The sequence below is a fragment of the Salvelinus sp. IW2-2015 genome, unplaced genomic scaffold (assembly GCF_002910315.2).
Source record: "Salvelinus sp. IW2-2015 unplaced genomic scaffold, ASM291031v2 Un_scaffold2863, whole genome shotgun sequence".
In the NCBI taxonomy this organism is placed as follows: domain Eukaryota; kingdom Metazoa; phylum Chordata; class Actinopteri; order Salmoniformes; family Salmonidae; genus Salvelinus; species Salvelinus sp. IW2-2015.
Window position 1 is genome coordinate 25,993 of NW_019944163.1, and position 20,264 is coordinate 46,256.

At 43.3% G+C, this 20,264-nt stretch overlaps 1 protein-coding gene across 1 annotated transcript in view; it reads left to right on the top strand.

Moving 5' to 3' along the window:
• LOC112074880 (protocadherin-16-like) overlaps window positions 1-20,264 on the top strand; it is a 55,024-nt gene that overhangs the window by 22,113 nt on the left and 12,647 nt on the right. The window contains 5 exon segments of the mRNA XM_024141964.2: window positions 276-497; window positions 12,827-13,020; window positions 13,483-13,597; window positions 13,599-13,636; window positions 17,283-17,413. Of these exon segments, the coding sequence (XP_023997732.1) occupies window positions 276-497; window positions 12,827-13,020; window positions 13,483-13,597; window positions 13,599-13,636; window positions 17,283-17,413 (700 nt within the window).

Here is a 20,264-nt window from a genome sequence, read left to right on the forward strand (position 1 = left end):
CATCTCTCTCTCCCAACCCTCTTCCTCCCAAACTCTCTCCTCTCTCCTCCCAACCCTCTCCCATCCCTCTCTCTCCCAACCCTCTCTCCTCTCTCTCTCCCAACCCTCTCCCAACCTCTCTCTCCCAACCCTCCCCTCTCCTCCCTCTCTCTCCCAACCCTCTCTCCTCCTCCTCTCTCCCAACCCTCTCTCCTCCCTCTCTCTCCCAACCCTCTATCCTCGCTCCCTTTCCCAACCCAAACCACCTTTTCATTCTCTGCTTCTTCGTAACCCAGGTCACAGTGACGATCCTGGACATAAACGACAACGCTCCATTCTTCATCCAAGACCCCCTCGTTGTCGAGGTCTCGGCAGCCAATCACATCGGGTCCTGGCCACCATGCGGGCCGAGGACAAGGACTTTTGTGCCAACGGTTCTGTGTTCTACCGTTTCGCCGCGTCCGGTGAGGGGTTTCAGCATCAACTCCCTAACAGGAGAGATCCAGGGACGAAGGGGATAGACAGACTGAATCAGGCCCAGAGGACCCTCATGGTGGAGCTATGGACCAGGGGAACCCCGGCCCGTCCAAGCCTGGGGGTGGTTGGTGGTCTATGTGAAGTGAACAGGTGTATACAGGCATCAGGTTCTCCAAGGGAACGCCAGAGATGTCGCATACAGGAGAATGCCCAAAGGTTTGTGGATGAAGCTTATTTGGAATGCCCATCTGTAGATCTCTACTCTCTATATCAATAGACTAGAACTGTCGTAACACGTCATCTGTTGGAACTGTGCCTGTTACTCAGGACATTCTGTTGACGTTCTGTTGGATTCCAGTGACATTCCGATTGGAGTTCTGTTCATAGTTCTGTTGACGTTCTGTTGGATTCTGTTTATATGTTTGCTGCATTCTGTTGGATTCTGTTGAATGTATCGATTGGATTCTGCTGAACGTTCTGTTGGATTCTGTTCATTCTGTTGATTCTGTTGCCCGTTCTATTATATTCTGTTGGATCTGTTGAACCGTTTGTGGATTCTTGTTGACGTTCATGTGGATTCGTGAGTTGACGCCTGAGATCTGGTGACGTGTCATGTGGACTTGTTGATTCTGTGTGCAATTCTTCGATGTGAGCTGGACTTCGCTGTTGGTGGACTCTGGACTGGTGCCTGTACTGAGATCTCTGTGGCACGATTCCTGATTGGACAATCTTTCAAACCTTCTGCTAAATGAATCGAGTCACCTTCATTACTGTGACGTCTTTCTGTGGACTTGTGAGTCTACTGCGTATGACGTTCTGTTGGATTCTGATCTTGCTCCCGATCGTTCATGTCTTGATTTGATTGGACTCGGTTGACGTTCTGTTGGAACCTGTACTTTTGATCTTCTAGTTCGTACTGTTCATATCTGTTGAGATAATCTGTTGACGTTCTGTTGGATTCTGTTGACGTTCTGTTGGATTCTGTTTACTTTCTTTGGGTTCTGGTTGACGTTCTATTGGGTTCCGCGTTGACGTTCTACTGGGTTCTGTGACGTTCTATTGGGTTCCGTTGACGTTCTATTGGGTTCAGGTAGACGTAGGGAGATTCCACGCCAGCAGAAAATATTTTTTGGTATCTGATATTTTCTGGCCTTCTCAACATAGAAACTTAATTGGGTAAAAAGATGTTTGAAATCCCTTTACATTTCTATCACAAACTATTTTGTAGAAAATCATGATGAAAGTGGCCATTTTCAGTCCTTTTTTTAGACCTTTGTAACGCAATAATCCGGTACAGCAAGAAATTATTCAAGAGTAACTTCCTCTGCAGGTGACTTGATGTAACGTGCCATCATAATGGAGGGCTTGATTGGTTAATGACCATCACGTAAATGTCTCTGTATAGAATGGGTCACGTTATTAAAAGTACCAGAGAGCACCACTCTGGAAATGTTGACGTGTTTGAAGATTATATAGTTACAAATATATATATTTTTTTAACCTGTTTGGGCTGCAATCCCCACACAGGTACACCTATGACAACTGCCATTTCAAAGTGCATGGCGCGAAATTCAAAATCAATTCTTTTAATATATTTTAACTTTCACACACATTAACAGAGTCCAATACAGCATATGAAAGGTAGACATCTTGTGAATCAAGCCAACATGTCCGATTTTTAAAATGTTTTTACAGGAAGACAAAATATGTAAATCTATTAGCTAACCACGTCAGCAAAAGAGAGCACTTTTCTAACTCCATTAGTTTTTTACTCCGTCATAGCTATCACTAATTCGACCAAATAAAGTATATATAGCCACTAACCAAGAAACCACTTCATAAGATGGACAGTCTGATAAACATATTATTGTATAGCATGTTTTTTTTTGAAAATGTGCATATTTATGGTATAAATCATAAATTACATTTCAGCTACAATCAGAAATTGCACCGAAAGCAGCCATAACATTTACAGACACCAACGTCAAATAACTAATTACTCATCATAAAACATATCTGAGAAATACATACATTGCAGCAATTGAAAGACAGGATTCTTGTGATTCCAGACAATATTTCTCGATTTATTAAATGTTTTACAGCGAAACAAAAAATGTAGCGCTATGTAGCATAGCCACAATAGCCAGACACACACTTGGGCGCGTCCGCACGACCAGTTGATGCACATGCACGACAGATATATGAAATAACATTATACATTGGGTCTTACTTTGGCTGATCTTTCATCAGAATGTTGACATCAGGTGATGTCCCTTGTCCAATGAGTCAGTTAGTTAGTCAGATGGCTAATGTATGACACTCCCTCTCACTTAGCAATTGGCACTGGTCGACTGGCCACGGAAGTTTTGCGTGAATCCAAACAGCTTCAAAAAAATCAAGAAGGACGCCGAACACGCAAAGACTCCCGAAAAATAGATTCAATAATCGATAACTATGAAAATACATAGAAATGGTCCTGTATCAATAAAAACCACCGGGATTACGTTCACTAGTAGATAACGGAACATCAGTTATGAGCAGATAAAAACAGTCGGCTCCGCCTAAAGCTGAAAACGACTCGCCTACATATTAACACGGGAGACTAAACAATCAGCGACTAACCCCAAGAGCTATATGCGGCTTCAGACTTCCGACGTGGTCGGTCAGCCCTCCGTCAAAGAAATAGCTTCTTATTCAACCTCCGTGAAACAAAGATTATTCACATAAATTTCTTCTCGTCATCACCCTCTTGACACCCACGAAGGCAAACGGGCTTGTACGGAGTTAATACGTAGGGTATCATTCACGTATAATGACCATTGTATAGGCAATAACGTTGAACGCTCGGAGCACTTGATGTATTTTTTACCCTGCACAGTTCTAACTTCTTTGGTAAGGGAAAAGTGCTGCCCATATGATTGATCCTTTCTGTACCACTCATCTATAGAAGAAATTAAGATGGACGGTTTTTGAACGATTAACTGTTCCGCATCAGTATAATTGTTTTTCGTGTATGAACCACCAGAACATAACTATACTATTGTGTTTGGTAAGGTTATTATGCCTTGAATATTGTACTAGGTATGGTTCAAATTAACCAGTTCGGTTTTTCAGTATATAAATGTAGTGAGAGCAAGTTTGAAGGTAAGCCTGTTTGCAAGCACGGATCATTTTCCAGTTTTTCCAATACGCCACCTGCAGCCATAACCTTAATTGTTTAAAAGTTAAAACAGGTCGTGTTTAGATTCTTTCTATGTTAAATAAATAAATGTTGTAAAAATGTTGTATTTCACGAATTTAGACATTACTCCATGTTTGTAGCAACACAATAGGAGTAGATATAAAGGTCTCCAAGATGTTGTTCTGTATCATGTCCCTGGTTCACAGATCATAGGGCTTACAAGGCATATTGTAAAGGCTTAAACAGGGACGAAAGGACCCACTTTCATCATGTTTTCAACAACAACAAACAAGCGTTTGGTTGATACAAATTAAAAGCATGTAAACAGCCATGTTGTGTTTGATTACCATTTGTAAACTAGTTGGTACATCCAACTTCTACCTGTACCCAGATGAATCTATACCCGGAATTTCTCAAGGTGATTTTATTAGATACCTAAGTTACCAGCTTATTCCCGCACATAAGTAAGTTTCTTTAAGGTTATCAGAGAGCTGATAGTGATCGTCGACCAATGATAAACTCTGACAGTTTGTCTATTTCCATAGATTCTTTCTTAACACTGGAGTTCCTCCATTGATCCCAAAAAACTACTAATGTTATCTGGTTTGCGCACTGTCGTGGAATTTTTTTAGTGTCGCCAATATTGGGTTACTGCTGGTCCATTACCCGTGTTGACGTTCGTTACTGGTTTGTCTTTACGTTGACTTAAATCGTTTTACTATCTTATGTTTTGTAACTTTTTTCTTCCCATGTTTGTAAGTCTGAACCTGTATCCTTCAAGAAAGAAGAATCGTCTCGGGTGAATGTATCTGGGGACTCCCTTTGTCTTGTGCTGCTAAATGTTTAGCACAGTTATTGTCTAGGAGAAATGCAGTTGCATGTCGATTGCTAGCTGAAGAAGAAGCGTTTATGATGTCTTCATGGATGCAGATAAAGTTGTTCGTGACGAGACGAGATGTCGGAGTGGGGTGTGCAGAACAGCGTTATTGGAAAGGAGGTAGTGATTGAAAGGACATCTTTTCAACGCTGTTGAAGACGAATTTGGTATTCAACTCTAAATGAGCGAACTTAGGATGACGTCAGTGATAGTGAAAGTCAGAACAATGACCTGAGGAAAAATATTTGCTTGAGTTCGGATCATTATTGGAAGTTATGACAATCAGGACTATTGAAATAGATAATTGCTCGGAATATGTTTTGAACAATGGACAGTTTTGATGAAAGTGTGAGCAGCGGTGCTATATATAATACGGTTGGGTAATATTTTGTTATTTGCAAATGACCTTGACGGAGGATAAATTGTGCTGTCATTTTTTTGTTTATATTATGCAATACATTTAACTACGCTAGCCTGCTAAACAGACGCATGTATAAGATGGGATGGGTTGATATTGTGGAATACTGATGGACATAGTTATTGTTAATAGTTTAGGTTCCACCCGGAGATCAGAAGAGGTGAATCATGACTGTTTTGCTGGCTGCGTTAATAAACTATTCCAGAGCCTGTGGTTAAACCATGTTCTAATGACTCCTTTAGAGACAGACTGTGGCGATCTCGGAATGAGGTGAGCTACACAAGGAGCCAAAGTATGAAGTCGTTTTTTTTGGCCTCCCCCCCTATTGGGCTTCTGTGGGGACGTATCTGTCGTATATTTTACCGTTCTGGCGTTTTTACCTATACTTTGTTTATCTTTTCTGTAATCTTTGATTTAAAGACATAAATTTTGGCATAGCACGCGGTCCTAACTGAGCATTACTGTATTGTACGTAAATCTGGTAGGGTAGATGTCTCTCATATCTGGAAAAATAATATGTCTTATAAAGGGAGTAGATAAATGATGCTTTACGCATTTGCATCAACTTCCAGTGGGATCCAGTCTGACTATGGGTTGTTGTATTATTTGGTGGACCTACAGTTATAAACAAATTAAAACACACCTGATTTTGGTATCCTCAATTTGTCTTTGCAGGTACCTTACCATCAGGCTCTTTTATTGTGCATTTTGGACATTGGTTTTGTGGTAATTAATCTAACCTGATTTACTGAGCATCGGGACAGGTAACATATGTGTAGATCGCTTAATGTCAAGAGGTGCATTGGCAAACTGCCCATAGCATTCTGCAGTTACTGTTAGGCAGTGGTTTGCTCAATCGTGAGCCTTTATCAGTTTTACCTGATCTGCCAGAGCTGGATGTTTGATTGTTTCTACTCTCCTTGAAATTTTTGTGCAGAAGGCGGTGGGGGGAGTGGGCTATTTTTAGGGATCATGTATGTTTAATATTAGAGTCTTTATCTCACTGTTTGTATTTAATCAGGTAAGCTTTACCAGAGTCGCAATCATATTTCTAGTGGACATCTCGCTACGCTTCTATACTCTGTATATAGTTCTGTTGATGTTACTTCAGGAAGTTGTCTTTTGGTAACTGTTGATGTTATGTGCGGTTTTGGTTGTTTTCTGGCGTGGCGCGCTTCCTTTACTTTAACTATCTTTGTGTATTGATTCTATCGAGGTGTCCGGTCCTATGGAACAAATAATCCCTGTTGACTGTTATATACCATTCTCGAATATTGCCAGTTTATGTTTCCAGCTCCTATCGTTCGTTGGGTTTCTGTTATTCTTGGCTGTTATTCCAGTATTAGTATTGTGGATAACTAACTGTTGAGCTTGTGTTTCTAATTTGGGGATTTGTTTTTTTTGCGTCGGGATGGTCCAGAGACTGTAGATAAGTTCTTGTTTCATTGCGTAAGACTGTTCGTCTACGGCACAGGAATGTGTTCTGCTTTTTGAATCTATGGCCTACCACCGTCCGCCATAAGTTTGTGTCTGCGTATGTGTCTTGTCCTTTTGAAAAGAAATATGCACACATCGGGATGGTTGTTGTTACTCTCGCCCTAAAAAAATTCCACGAGTGATGGATAATTTTCGGTTTGTCCTTTTAGCATACTCAGTGAAGATCCCCCTTTGGCTCTCCGTTTGCACATGTTACCAGAGCTACTTACGTAAATAAAGGAGTAGGCTTCGTTGGTTTGTTGTTTGGGTATACAATAGTAATAAGTCAGTAATACGTATGATTTCAGTACTGGGGAAGACATTGTTTCTGTGTTTCGATGTAAGATTGTTTGTATTTAGAAAGTTATTAAGAAAAAAGCTGCTTGCACAGTTATGTCCTCACATAGCTTGTGTTTTACTCCGATGTGGGCTTAACCTAGGTTGTTTGAAAACCATTTGGACTGAATACTTTATAGCCAAGTGATTGTTTATCCCACTGACTTAACGATGTTATGTATGGTTTTTGTATTTGGTACGTTGACGTTCTCTATTGGTTTCTGTTTGATGGACTCCTTCACTTGAAATCAAGTTTATATGATGTGTCTAACCTTGCTCACAATGGCAATCAGGCTCCTAAAGTTTGGTCATACTCCATGTACATCAGTTAATAGACTGTTGTTATCCCATGCAACACATACTCTCTCGGATCAAGATTTAAGATGGTCATGTACCATGTTTGGAACCTCCAGTAGTTAATGTCCGTTCTGATTACGATGTCATACCTTATAGGATGGCCATCGCGTTAAGCACGTTTGATTAGGAGTTTTTGTTGGACTCCCTTTTATACTTGTATCACCACACCTTCCATTTTTATCATTTTAAATATTCATTAGATTTTTTTATGATAAATATATTTGGGTGTTTGCCTTTACTTAAATCCTAAAACAAGCCCCTAGTAGACACCACCCCAAACCAACTCCCTTAGGACAAAAACACCACACCTCTCAGTGAACCGTAGATAGAGCTATACAAAAACTATTGGAAATGACCAGGACCAGAGTCCAAACAAAATAATCATGAGGGAATAAGGTTTCCCTTGTAAAAAATAGGTGTTAGATAGAATCCAGCTGTTTCCTCCCTAAAAAATCCTAAGCGAAGATGTACTTAGTAAGGTGCTAATTTGTTGACACACTATTATTCCTATAACTAAAATGAATTCCCTACCCATCATACCACGTTTCCACATCATAATTCTGTGCTCCATGTGGATTGGGACATTGAGTTACCTGACTAATGATGCAAATGGTACAAGGCCTTCTACAGCTATGAATGTAATCGCGAAGTACTAATAGGTTACTCATATCGGCAGTTTAGAGCTCAAGTTGTAATGCTGATGTCGGTACGCGCGTGTCCCGTGACAGTGTTTGGGGGTCCAACACTGTGTATGTGTTATTGGTGTCATATCATCATGCTGTTTGGATTTGTTGTTGAATCACCTTTGCATGCTGGGTCACTCGTGGTTATGTGGGGTTTACCTTGGTATGGAAAGTGTAATTACCTATGTATAGAGAGTTAGCCAACTTGCAATTTGGTTTTGGGTATCCTTTGCATGGGTTTATCCTTTTTGTATGGAATTACCCTACATAGTATGGGTTACCCTGTTGGTTTGCAGGTACCTTGCGGTTACCTTGTAGGTTACTTATGTTCACGATTATTGGTTACTTGTAATTTATTCAGTTATTTCTGTTGATTTGTGTGACATGTTGGAATTCTTTAATTGATGTGGCATTGGGTTCTTTGATTGTGGTGGGCATTGGTTTGTTGACTGTGGCATTGGCGCTTATTCTGTTGATGTTGGCATTGGGTTCTTGAGTGTGACATTGGTTCTGTGATGTGGCATTGGGTTCTGTTTGATTGTGGCATTTGAGAGTTCTGTTGATGTGGCATTGGGGTTGCAGTGTTGATGTGCGCATTTGGGGTTCCTGTTTGATTGGCTAATTGGTTCTGTTGATGTGGCAATTGGGTTCTGTTGATGTTGACATTGGGTTCTGTTGATGTGGACATTGCGTTCTGTTGATGTGGCATTGGGTTCTTGTTTGATGTGGCAATTGGTTCTGTTGATGTGCAATTGGTTTCTGTTGATGTGGCAATTTTGTTAACTGTTTGATGTGGCATTGGGTTCTGTTTACTACAGTGGTCACCAACCTTTCTGAGGTCAGAATAACTTTTTGCAGTCAAAAGAGTGAGATCTGCGCTGAGATTCTTTTTTTTTAAACGACGACTTTAAAAAAGGTAACATCCTACTAAAAACAGTTCTGTATGGAATGAGATTTGTGCAGTAGGTCTGATGTTATTATCAACTTATATGCCTGGTCTGATACATTATCACACTATATGCCTTGGATCTGATATCATTTATCACACTATGATGCCTGGTCTGATGTATTATCACACTATATGCTTGGTCATGAGTACATTTATCACACTATATGCGCTGGATCTGATACATTATCACACTATATGCCTGGTCTGATACATTATCACACTATATGCTGGTCTGATTACATTATCACACTATATGCCTGGTCTGACTACAATTATTCACATCTATGATGCCTGGTCTGATACACTATCACACTATATGCCTTGTCTTGATACATTATCACACTATATGCCTGGTCTGAGCATTATCACACTTATATGCCTGGTCCTATGCGATTATCACACTATATGCTCTGGTCTGATACATCTATCACCTATATGTCTGAACCTGCATGACATTACAATATCACACTGATATTGCCTGGTCTGATACATTATCACACTATATGCCTGGGGTCTTCCGATCTACTTATCACACTATATGCCTGGTCTGATGCATTATCACACTACTATGCCTGGTCTGATGCATTACTCACACTATATGCCTGGTGGCTGTGAGGTACATTATTCACACCTATAGCCTGGTCTGATACATTATCATCACTTATATGGACCCTGTCTGATATTCCATTATCACACTATATGCCTGATCGCATTATTATCACACTATATGCCTGGGTCTGAACTCACAGCATGTGTCCTATCTATACAGCAATGGCTATATGCCTAGGGTTCGTGAATACATTTTCACACATAGCTAATAGCCATGGTACTGATACATTGAGTCCACAGCTCTATGACTTATATGCCTCGTCTGATCATTATCAACAGCAGTACTTGCTTATATGCCTGGCCTGATGGAACATTATCACAGCATGATTTGACATATTTGTATTGTCAGTGGTCTTGATGGCATTTATCACAGCCTATTACTTATGGGCCTAAGTGTCTGATACATTTATCTACTAACTATTGCGATGCGACCTAGGTCCTGTATACATTTCACAGCATATTGCGCTAGTATGCGCGGTTCTATCTCATTATATCACATGCATATTGTCTATATGCTCTCCTGCGTCTGATAAATTATCCTGATCACCCATGTCAATAAATTGATCTAAATACCCTCATGCACTAGAATCTGTATAGGTCAAATGCATTTATTTTAATCATCAGATTGCATAATTTCCTTGACTATAATCCGCTAGAGTCCTGTTTAGTGCTGATTAGTGCACAGCTTATAGCAAATTTGATTCGTATATGTTCTTCCTCCTGTTGACTGCATTATCACACATCACATGGTTTCCATGTGTTTGATGCCGTTCCGTTTGCTCCGTTCCAGACATTATTTTGAGCCGTCTTCCCCTCAGCAGCTTCCAATGGTAGAGATACTTCACAGATACTAACTACCACACTCACATAGTTAATATTACTATACTACATCACTCACAGAGTTAATATTACTATACTACATCACTCACAGAGTTAATATTACTATACTACATCACTCACAGAGTTAATATTACTGTAATACATCACTCACAGAGTTAATATTACTATACTACAACACGCATCGGGTTAACAACACAGTGTAGAGGAATCCGACTCTTCTCTGTAAACAGACAGTGGACGCAGTAGGGACATGCACTCTATGACCAAAGTATGTGGACACTTGCTCATTGAACATCTCATTCCAACATCATGCACATTAATAGGGAGTTGGTCCCCCCCTTTGCTGCTATAACAGCCTCCACTCTTCTGGGAAGGCTTTCCACTAGATGTTGGAACATTGCTGCAGGGACATGATTCCATTCAGCCACAAGTGCATTAGTGTGGTCGGGCACTGATGTTGGGCGATTAGGTCTGGCTCACAGTCGGTGTTCAAATTCATCACAAAGGTGTTCGATGGGGTTGAGGTCAGGGCTCTGTGCAGGCCAGTCAAGTTCTTCCACACTAATCTCGACAAACCATTTCCGTTTGAACCTCGCTTTGTGCACGGAGGCATTGKCATGCTGAAACAGGAAAGGGCMTTCCACAAACTCTTGCCACAAAGTTGGAAGCACAGAATCGTCAAGAATGTCATTGTATGCTGTAGCATTAAAATTTCCCTTTACTGGAACTAAGGGGCCTGAACCATGAAAAACAGCCCCAGACTATTATTCTTCCTCCACCAAACTTTACAGTTGGCACTATGCATTGGGGAGGGGAGCGTTCTCCTGGCATTCGCCAAACCCAGATTTGTCCGTCAGACTGCCAGATAGTGAAGCGTTGCTTCCAGAGGCAGTTTGGAACTCGGTAGTGAGTTTTGCAAATTAGGTCAAATGATTTTTACGCGCTTCAGAACTCGGCGGTCCCGATCTGTGAGCTTGTGTGGCCTACCACTTCGCGGCTGAGCCGTTGTTGCTCCCAGACGTTTCCACTTCACAATAACAGCACTTAYTGTTGACCGGAGCAGCTCTAGCAGGATAGAAATTTCACAAACAGACTTGTTGCAAAGATGGCATCCTGTGCCGGTGCCACATTGAAAGTCATTGAGCTCTTCAGTAAGGCCATTCGACTGCCAATGTTTGTCTATGGAGATTGTMTGGCTGTGTGCTCGATTTTTATACACCTGTCAGCAATGGGTGTGGCTGAAACAGCCGAATCCATTAATTTAAGCGGTGTCCACATACTTTTGTATATACTGTATAGTGTACTGTATATCTCTTCTGCTTTATAAGTTCTGTCTTTATGAATACTTGATTGATTGTATATATAGTGTATTTCAACACAAATGTCTAGAGTTATTGCTCAACATGTACTATCTGTTCCAGTGTTCTTATAACATCATGGAACCACCATACTCCGCCATACTCCGCATACTCCACCATACTCCACCATACTCCGCCATACCCTGCCATACCCCACCAATACTCCACCATACTCCGCCATACTCCGCCATACTCCACCATACTCCGCCATACTCCACCATGCTCCACCATACTCCGCCATACTCCACCATACTCCGTCATGCGTCACCATAATCCACCCTACTCCACCATACTCCACCATACTCCACCATACTCCACCATGCCCACCATGCTCTACCATACTCCACCATACTCTAACATACTCTACCATACTCCACCATACTCCACCATACTCCACCATACTCTACCATACTCCCGCCATGCGCCACCGTACTCCGCGGTGCCCCGCCATACCCCTCCATACTCCACCATACTCCGCCATACTCCACCAGACTCCACCATACTCCGTCATGTCCCGTCATACCCTGCCATACCCTGTCATATCCCACCATACCCCTCCATACTCCACCACACCCCGCCATACTCTACCATACACCACCATACCCCACCATACCCTGCCTACTCTACCATACACCACCATACCCCACCATACCCTCCATACTCTACCATACACCACCCATACCCTGCCATACCCTGCCATACTCTACCATACCCCACCATACCCCACCATACTCTACCATACTCTACCATACCCCACCATACCCGCCTACCCTGCCATACCCTGCCATACCCCACCATACCCCACCATACCCTACCATACTCTACATACTCTACCATATCCACCATATCCACCATACTCTGCCATAACTCCACATACTCTACCATACTCTACCATACACCACCATACCCACCATACCCCACCATACCCCACCATACTCCACCATACTCTACCATACGTCTACCATACTCTACCATACCTACCATACTTACTCTACCATACACCACCATACCTTGCCATACCCTCCAACTCTACCATACCCCACCATACCCACCATACTCTACCATACTCTACCATACTCTACCATACTCTACCATACTCACCATACTCCACCATACCTCTGCCATACTCTACCTAACTCTACCATACTCTACCATACTCTACCATACTCTACCATACTCTACCATACTCCAACCCTGTCCACTGTCTCTCAACTCTCCCTTACCTCTTACTCACTCTGTCCCCCCTCCCTGTCCCCTCCCTGTCCCCCAGGTGAAATCTGGTTCAGAGGTCGTTGGGTCTGGACTTTGAGGACACTCCCCGACTCCGCCTGGTAGTGAAGGCTGAGACAGCTTCGTCCAGCTCCTTCATGGCCGTTAACCTGATCCTGCAGGACATCAATGACAACCTGCCTCGCTTCCAGCTCCAGAACTACGTAGCCTACATGAGAGAGCCCAGGGTTACGACATGCCAATCATACAGGTATTGTGGACACTAGCAGACTCTCTCTCTCTCTCTCTCTCTGTCTCTGTCTCTGTCTCTGTCTCTGTCTCTCTGTCTCTCTGTCTCTGTCCTCTCTCTGTCTCTGTCTCTCTCTCTGTCTCTCTGTCTCTCTGTCTCTCTGTCTCTCTCTGTCTCTGTCTCTACTCTCTCTCTCTCTGTCTCTCTCTCTGTCTCTCTCTCTGTCTCTCTCTCTGTCGCTCTCTCTGTCGCTCTTCTCTGTCGCTCTCTCTGTCGCTCTCTCTGTCTCTGTCTCTACTCTCTCTCATCTCTCTCTCTGTCGCTCTCTCTGTCTCTGTCTCTGTCTCTCTCTCTGTCTCTCTCTCTGTCTCTCTCTCTCATATTTATATATATATATATATATATATATATATATATATATATGCACACTCTCTCACAGGAACACACACTCACTATCCCGCTACTTCCTGTCTCATCTGTCAGGTGGTGGCAGAGGACGTGGACCAGGGGCAGACGGTCAGGTGACTTACTCTATCCATCATCAGGAGGCATGAGCGGCCTGTTCAAGATCAACCCTGTCACAGGAAGCATCACCACCCGCCGCCATCATGGACAGAGAGATCTGGACTAAGACCAGGTGAGGGATAATGGTGTGTTGGCAGAGAGATCTGCTAAGACCAGGTGAGGGTATAATGGTGGTGACGTGTGTGTGTCTGCCTGCATGTGTGTGTGTGTGGCAGAGAGATCTAGACTCAGGTGACCAGGTGAGTTGCGCTTTAAATAACAGATCAAGGTTTGCTTCATACCTTCGACTGCAGCAAACAGCCCAATACAGCCCAACAGAGCCCAATACAGCCCAACAGAACCCAACAGAGCCCAACAGACCAAATACAGTCCAACAAAGCCCAACAGAGCCAACACAGGCACAGCACAGCCCAATATAGCATAGCACAGCCCAACACAAGCATAGCACAGCCCAATACAGCATAGCACAGCCCAATAAAACATAGCACAGCCCAATACAACATACACAAGCCAATACAGCCCAATACAGCCCAATATAGCATAGCACAGCCCAATACAGCCCAATACAAGCCCAATATAGCATAGCACAGCCAAACACAGCATAGCACAGCCCAATACAGCATAGCACAGCCCAATACAGCATAGCACAGCCCAATACAGCATAGCACAGCCCAATACAGCATACACAGCCCAACACAGCCCAATAAAGCCAACAGCATAGCACAGCCCAATACAGCCCAATACAGCCCAGTACAGCATACAGCCAATACAGCCAATACAGCCCAATAGCATAGCACAGCCCAATCACATAGACAGCCAATAACAGCATACACAGCCCAATACACATAGCACAGCCCAATACAGCATAGCACAGCCCCAATACAGCCCAATACAGCTCAATACAGCATAGCACAGCCCAATTACAGCCCAATACAGCCCAATACAGCATAGCACAGCCCAATACAGCCCAATACAGCCCAATACAGCAAATAAGCACAGGCCCAATACAGCCCCAATACAGCCCAATACAGCCATAGCACAGCCCAAACACAGCATAGCACAAGCCCAATACAGCATAGCACAGCCCAATAACAGCGAGCACGCCCAATACAGTACAGCACAGCCCCCAATACAGCACAGCACAGCCCAATACAGCATAGCACAGCCCAATACAGCATAGCACAGCCCAATACAGCCCAATACAGCCCAATATAGCATAGCACAGCCCAATACAGCATAGCAAAGCCCAATACAGCCCAATACAGCCCAATACAGCATAGCACAGCCCAATAGAGCCCAATACAGCATAGCACAGCCCAATACAGTATAGCACATCCCAATATAGCATAGCACAGCCCAATACAGCCCAATACACCCAATACAGCCCAATACAGCCCAATACAGCATAGCACAGCCCAACAGCATAGCACAGCCCAATACAGTATAGCACAGCCCAATATAGCCCAATAAAGCCCAATACAGCATAGCACAGCCCAATATAGCCCAATAAAGCCCAATACAGCATAGCACAGCCCAATATAGCCCAATAAGCCCAATACAGCATAGCACAGCCCAATATAGCCCAATACAGCATAGCCAAGCCCAATACAGCATAGCACAGCCCATTACAGCATAGCACAGCCCAATACAGCCCAATACAGCATAGCACAGCCCAATACAGCACAGCACAAAGCCCATACAGCATAGCACAGCCCAATACAGCCAATACAGCATACACAGCCCAATACAGCATAGCCACAGCCCAATACAGCATAGCACGCCCAATACAGCCCAATACAGCAACAGCATAGCACAAGCCAATACAGCCAATACAGCCCAATACAGCATAGCACAGCCCAATACAGCCCAATACAGCCCAATACAGCATAGCAAGCCCAATACAGCCCAATACAGCCCAATACAGCATAGCCAGCCCAATCTAGCCCAATACAGCCCACACAGCCCAATACAGCATAGCACAGCCCATTACAGCATAGCACAGCCCAATACAGCATAGCACAGCCAATATAGCCCAATACAGCACAATACAGCCCAATACAGCATTAGCACAGCCCAATACCAGCATAGCACAGCCCAATACAGCCCAATACAGCATAGCACAGCCCAATACAGCATAGCACAGCCCAATACAGCCCAATACAGCTCCAATACAGCATAGCACAGCCCATACAGCCCAATACAGCCAATACAGCATAGCACAGCCAATACAGCCCAATACAGGCTCAATACAGCATAGCACAGCCCAATACAGCCCAATACAGCCCAATACAGCATAGCACAGCCCAATACAGCCCAATAACAGCATAGCACAGCCCAATACAGCCCAATACAGCCCAATACAGCATAGCACAGCCCAATACAGCCCAATACAGCCCAATACAGCATAGCACAGCCCAATACAGCATAGCACACCCAATACAGCATAGCACAGCCCAATACAGCCCAATACAGCCCAATACAGCCCAATACAGCCCAATACAGCCCAATACAGCCCATACAGCCCAATACAGCCCAATACCAGCATAGCACAGCCCAATACAGCCCAATACAGCCCAATACAGCCCAATACAGCCCAATACAGACCAACACTCCCTCCTCTTTCTCTTTCTTTTAAAATTCTTTTTAAAACTTTATGTCTTTGATATGTGGTTGTATGTTGCTATGGATACGACCACCTGCTAAATTAACATGTATTTGTAGTCACTCTTGTGCTGTGTGGCTTAGAACTCTCCTCGGGGACTCCCAGAATTTTCACAATTTGGTTGTTGCCCTGAACTAGCTCACCAGATTCACCTTATAACAAGCGATTGACGATTATGGACGAGTTACGAGTTGCATCGGGTGTGCTATATGTGTAATATAAATAACGGCTAGGGTCCCTGACGAGAGGTTTGGAAAAAACACTGGTTCAGATCAAAAGTAGTTGTGTTAAAACTCTACCAGGTCCTGATTTACTGCTGTCCTTCTCTGATACTTCATCCACCTCATGTCCCAGGTCTTAATCACTTCCTGATTATAGGGGAAGAATGGCATCCACCTCATGTCCCAGGTCTTAATCACTTCCTGATTATAGGGAAGAATGGCATCCACCTCATGTCCCAGGTCTTAATCACTTCCTGATATTAGGGGAAGAATGGCATCCACCTCATGTCCAGGTCTTAATCACTTCCTGATTATAGGGGAAGAATGGCATCCACCTCATGTCCCTGGTCTTAATCACTTCCTGATTATAGGGGAAGAATGCATCCACCTCATGTCCCTGGTCTTAATCACTTCCTGATTATAGGGGAAGAATGGGGGGAAAAATCAGTGGAACTGGCTGCAAGGTGTAGCTAGTGTATCAATGACCATCCACACGAGTAATGAACCTCAGACCATCACACTGAGTAATGAACCTCAGACCATCACACTGAGTAATGAACCTCCAGACCATCACACTGAGTAATGAACCTCAGACCATCACACTGAGTAATGAACCTCAGACACCATCACACTGAGTAATGAACCTCAGACCTCAGACCATCACACTGAGTAATGGAACCTCAGACCATCACCACTGAGTAATGAACCTCAGACCATGCACACTGAGTAATGAACCCCAACCTCAAGCACACATGAGTAATGAACCTCAGACCATCACACTGGGAGTAATGAACCCCAACCTCAGACCATCACACTGATTAATGAACCTCAGACCATCACACTGATGCATCTGTTTTGTTTTGTCTTGTCGAAAGGCTGGTCGTCACAGCGACAGACAGGGGCAGCCCGCGATTGGCCGGTTCGGCCACACTCACAGTGATCATCGTAGACCTCAACGACAACAGTCCAACGATCCCTCTGCCCCGGGAGGTCCGCATTCCTGAGAGTGAGTCACCTTTGGCCTTTGACCTGTACCATGATATGTTCATATAACACCTTTATTTCCAATAGGCCAMTTCACGTAGTACAGGACTCACATACAGTGCATTCGGAAAGTATTCAGACCCCTTGAACTTTTCCACATTTTGTTACGTTACAGCCTTATTCTAAAATGTATAAAATATATTTTTGCCCTCATCAATCTACACACAATACCCGATAATGACAAAGCGAAAACAGGTTTTTAGAAATGTTTGCAAATGTATTAAAAATAAAAAACTGAAATAACTTTTTTACATAGGTATTCAGACCCTTTCCTACAACTTGATTGGTATTTTGGTATTTTATTAGGATCCCCATTAGCTTTTGCAAAAGCAGAAGCTACTCTTCCTGGAGTCTACACAAAACATGAAACATAATACAGAACACAAAACATGAAACATGATACAGAACACAAAACACGAAACACGAAACACGGAACACAAAACATGACATAATACAGAACATCAATAGACTAGAACAGCTCATACCATTTTTTTAAAAGGCACACGTAGACTACATATCAATACATACACACAAACTATCCAGGTCAAATAGAGGAGAGGCGTTGTGCCGAGAGGTGTTGCTTTATCTGTTTTTAAACCAGGTTTGCTGTTTATTTGAGCAATATGAGATGGAAGGGAGTTCATTGCAATAAGGGCTATATACTGTATATACTGAATTGATTGGACATGATTTGAAAAGGCACACACCTGTCTATATAWGGTTCCACAGTTGACAGTGCATGTCAGAGCAAAAACCAAGCCGTGAGGTCGAAGGAATTGTCTGTACAGCWCCGAGACAGGATTGTGTTGAGGCACAGATCTGGGGAAGGCTACCAAAACATTTCTGCAGTATTGAAGGTCCACAAGAACACAGTGGCCTCCATCATTCTTAAATGGAAGAAGTTTGGAACCACCAAGACTCTTCCTAGAGCTGGCCGCTCGGCCAAACTGAGCAATCGGGGGAGAAGGGCCTTGGTCAGGGAGGTGGCCAAGAACCCGATGGTCAACCAGGTCGAAAACTTAAAGTTTAGTTTATTTAGAAATGTATTTGCATAAATTGATGACTAATATTATAAAACTGCATGATTACCTCTACTTTTATCCTTCATACATGAGTTAGGTATGCAATCAAAACAGACACTATCTCCCTTGGGACTTATTAATATAAGAATAGTATGAGAGGCAAATTCTTAGGTATTTCTACCTAATAGGTATCCTCAAAAGGCAGAAGCTACTCTTCCTGGAGTCTACAAAAAACATGAAAAATCCAGAACACAAAATGAAACATGAACAACAAAACACGAAACACAAAACGGACACAAAACATGACATAAATACAGAACATCAATGACTAGAACAGCTCTATACCATTTTTTAAAAGGCACACGTAGACTACATATCATACATACACACAAACTATCCAGGTCAATAGAGGAGAGGCGTTGTGCCGAGAGGTGTTGCTTTATCTGTTTTAAACCAGGTTTGCTGTTTATTTGAGCATATGAGATGGAGGAGTTCATTGCAATAAGCTATATACTGTTATACTGAATGATTGGACATGATTTGAAAAGGCACACACCTGTCTATATATGGTTCCACAGTTGACAGTGCATGTCAGAGCAAAAACCAAGCCGTGAGGGAAGGAATTGTCTGTACAGCTCCGAGACAGATTGTGTTGAGGCACAGATCTGGGGAAGGCTACCAAAACATTTCTGCAGTATTGAAGGTCCACAAGAACACAGTGGCTCCATCATTCTTAAATGGAGAAGTTTGGAACCACCAAGACTCTTCCTAGAGCTGGCCGCTCGGCAAACTGAGCAATCGGGGAGAAGGGCCTTGGTCAGGGAGGTGGCCAAGACCCGATGGTCAATCTGACAGAGCCCAGAGTTTCCCTGTGGAGATGGCAGAACCTTCCAGAAGGACAACCATCTCTGCAACACTCCACCAATCAGGCCTTTATGGTAGAATGGCCAGACGGAAGCCACTCCTCAGTAAAAGGCACATGACACCCCACTTGGAGTTTGGCAAAAGGACCTAAAGGACTCCAGACCATGGAAACAAGATGAACTCTTTTCCCGAATACCAAGCGTCACGTCTGGAGGAAACCTGGCACCATCCCTACTGTGAAGCATGGTGGTAGCACCAGCTGTGGGGATGTTTTTCAGCAGCAGGGCCTGGGGAACTAGTCAGGATCGAGGGAAATGAACGGAGCAAAGTACAGTGAGATGCTGATGAAAACCTGCTCCAGAGCACTCAGGACCACAGACTGGGGTGAAGGTTCACCTTCCAACAGGACAACGACCCTAAGCACACAGCCAAGACAGCGCCAGAGTGGCTTCAGGACAAGTCTCTGAATGTCCTTGAGTGGCCCAGCCAGAGCCAGACTTGAACCCTATTGAACATCTCTGAAGAGACCTGAAAATAGCGTCGCAGCATCACTCCCATCCAACCTGATAGAGCTGAGAGGATCTGCAGAGAAGAATGGGAGAAACTCCCCAAACAGGTGTGCCAAGCTTGTGGCGTCATACCCAAGAAGACTCTTAGGCTGTAATCGCTACCCAAGGTGCTCAACAAAGTACTGAGTAAGGGTCTGAATACTTATGTAAATGTGATTTTTTATTTTTTTTATTTATATATATACACATTTGCACAAAAATATAAATGTTTTTGCTTTGTCATTATGGGGTATTATGTGTAGATTGATGAGGGGAAAAAATATTTAAGCATTTTAGAATAAGGTTGTAAACAAACAAATGTGGAAAAAGACAAGGGGTCTGAAAACTTTCTGAATGTACTGCACTGTATATTCCTTAA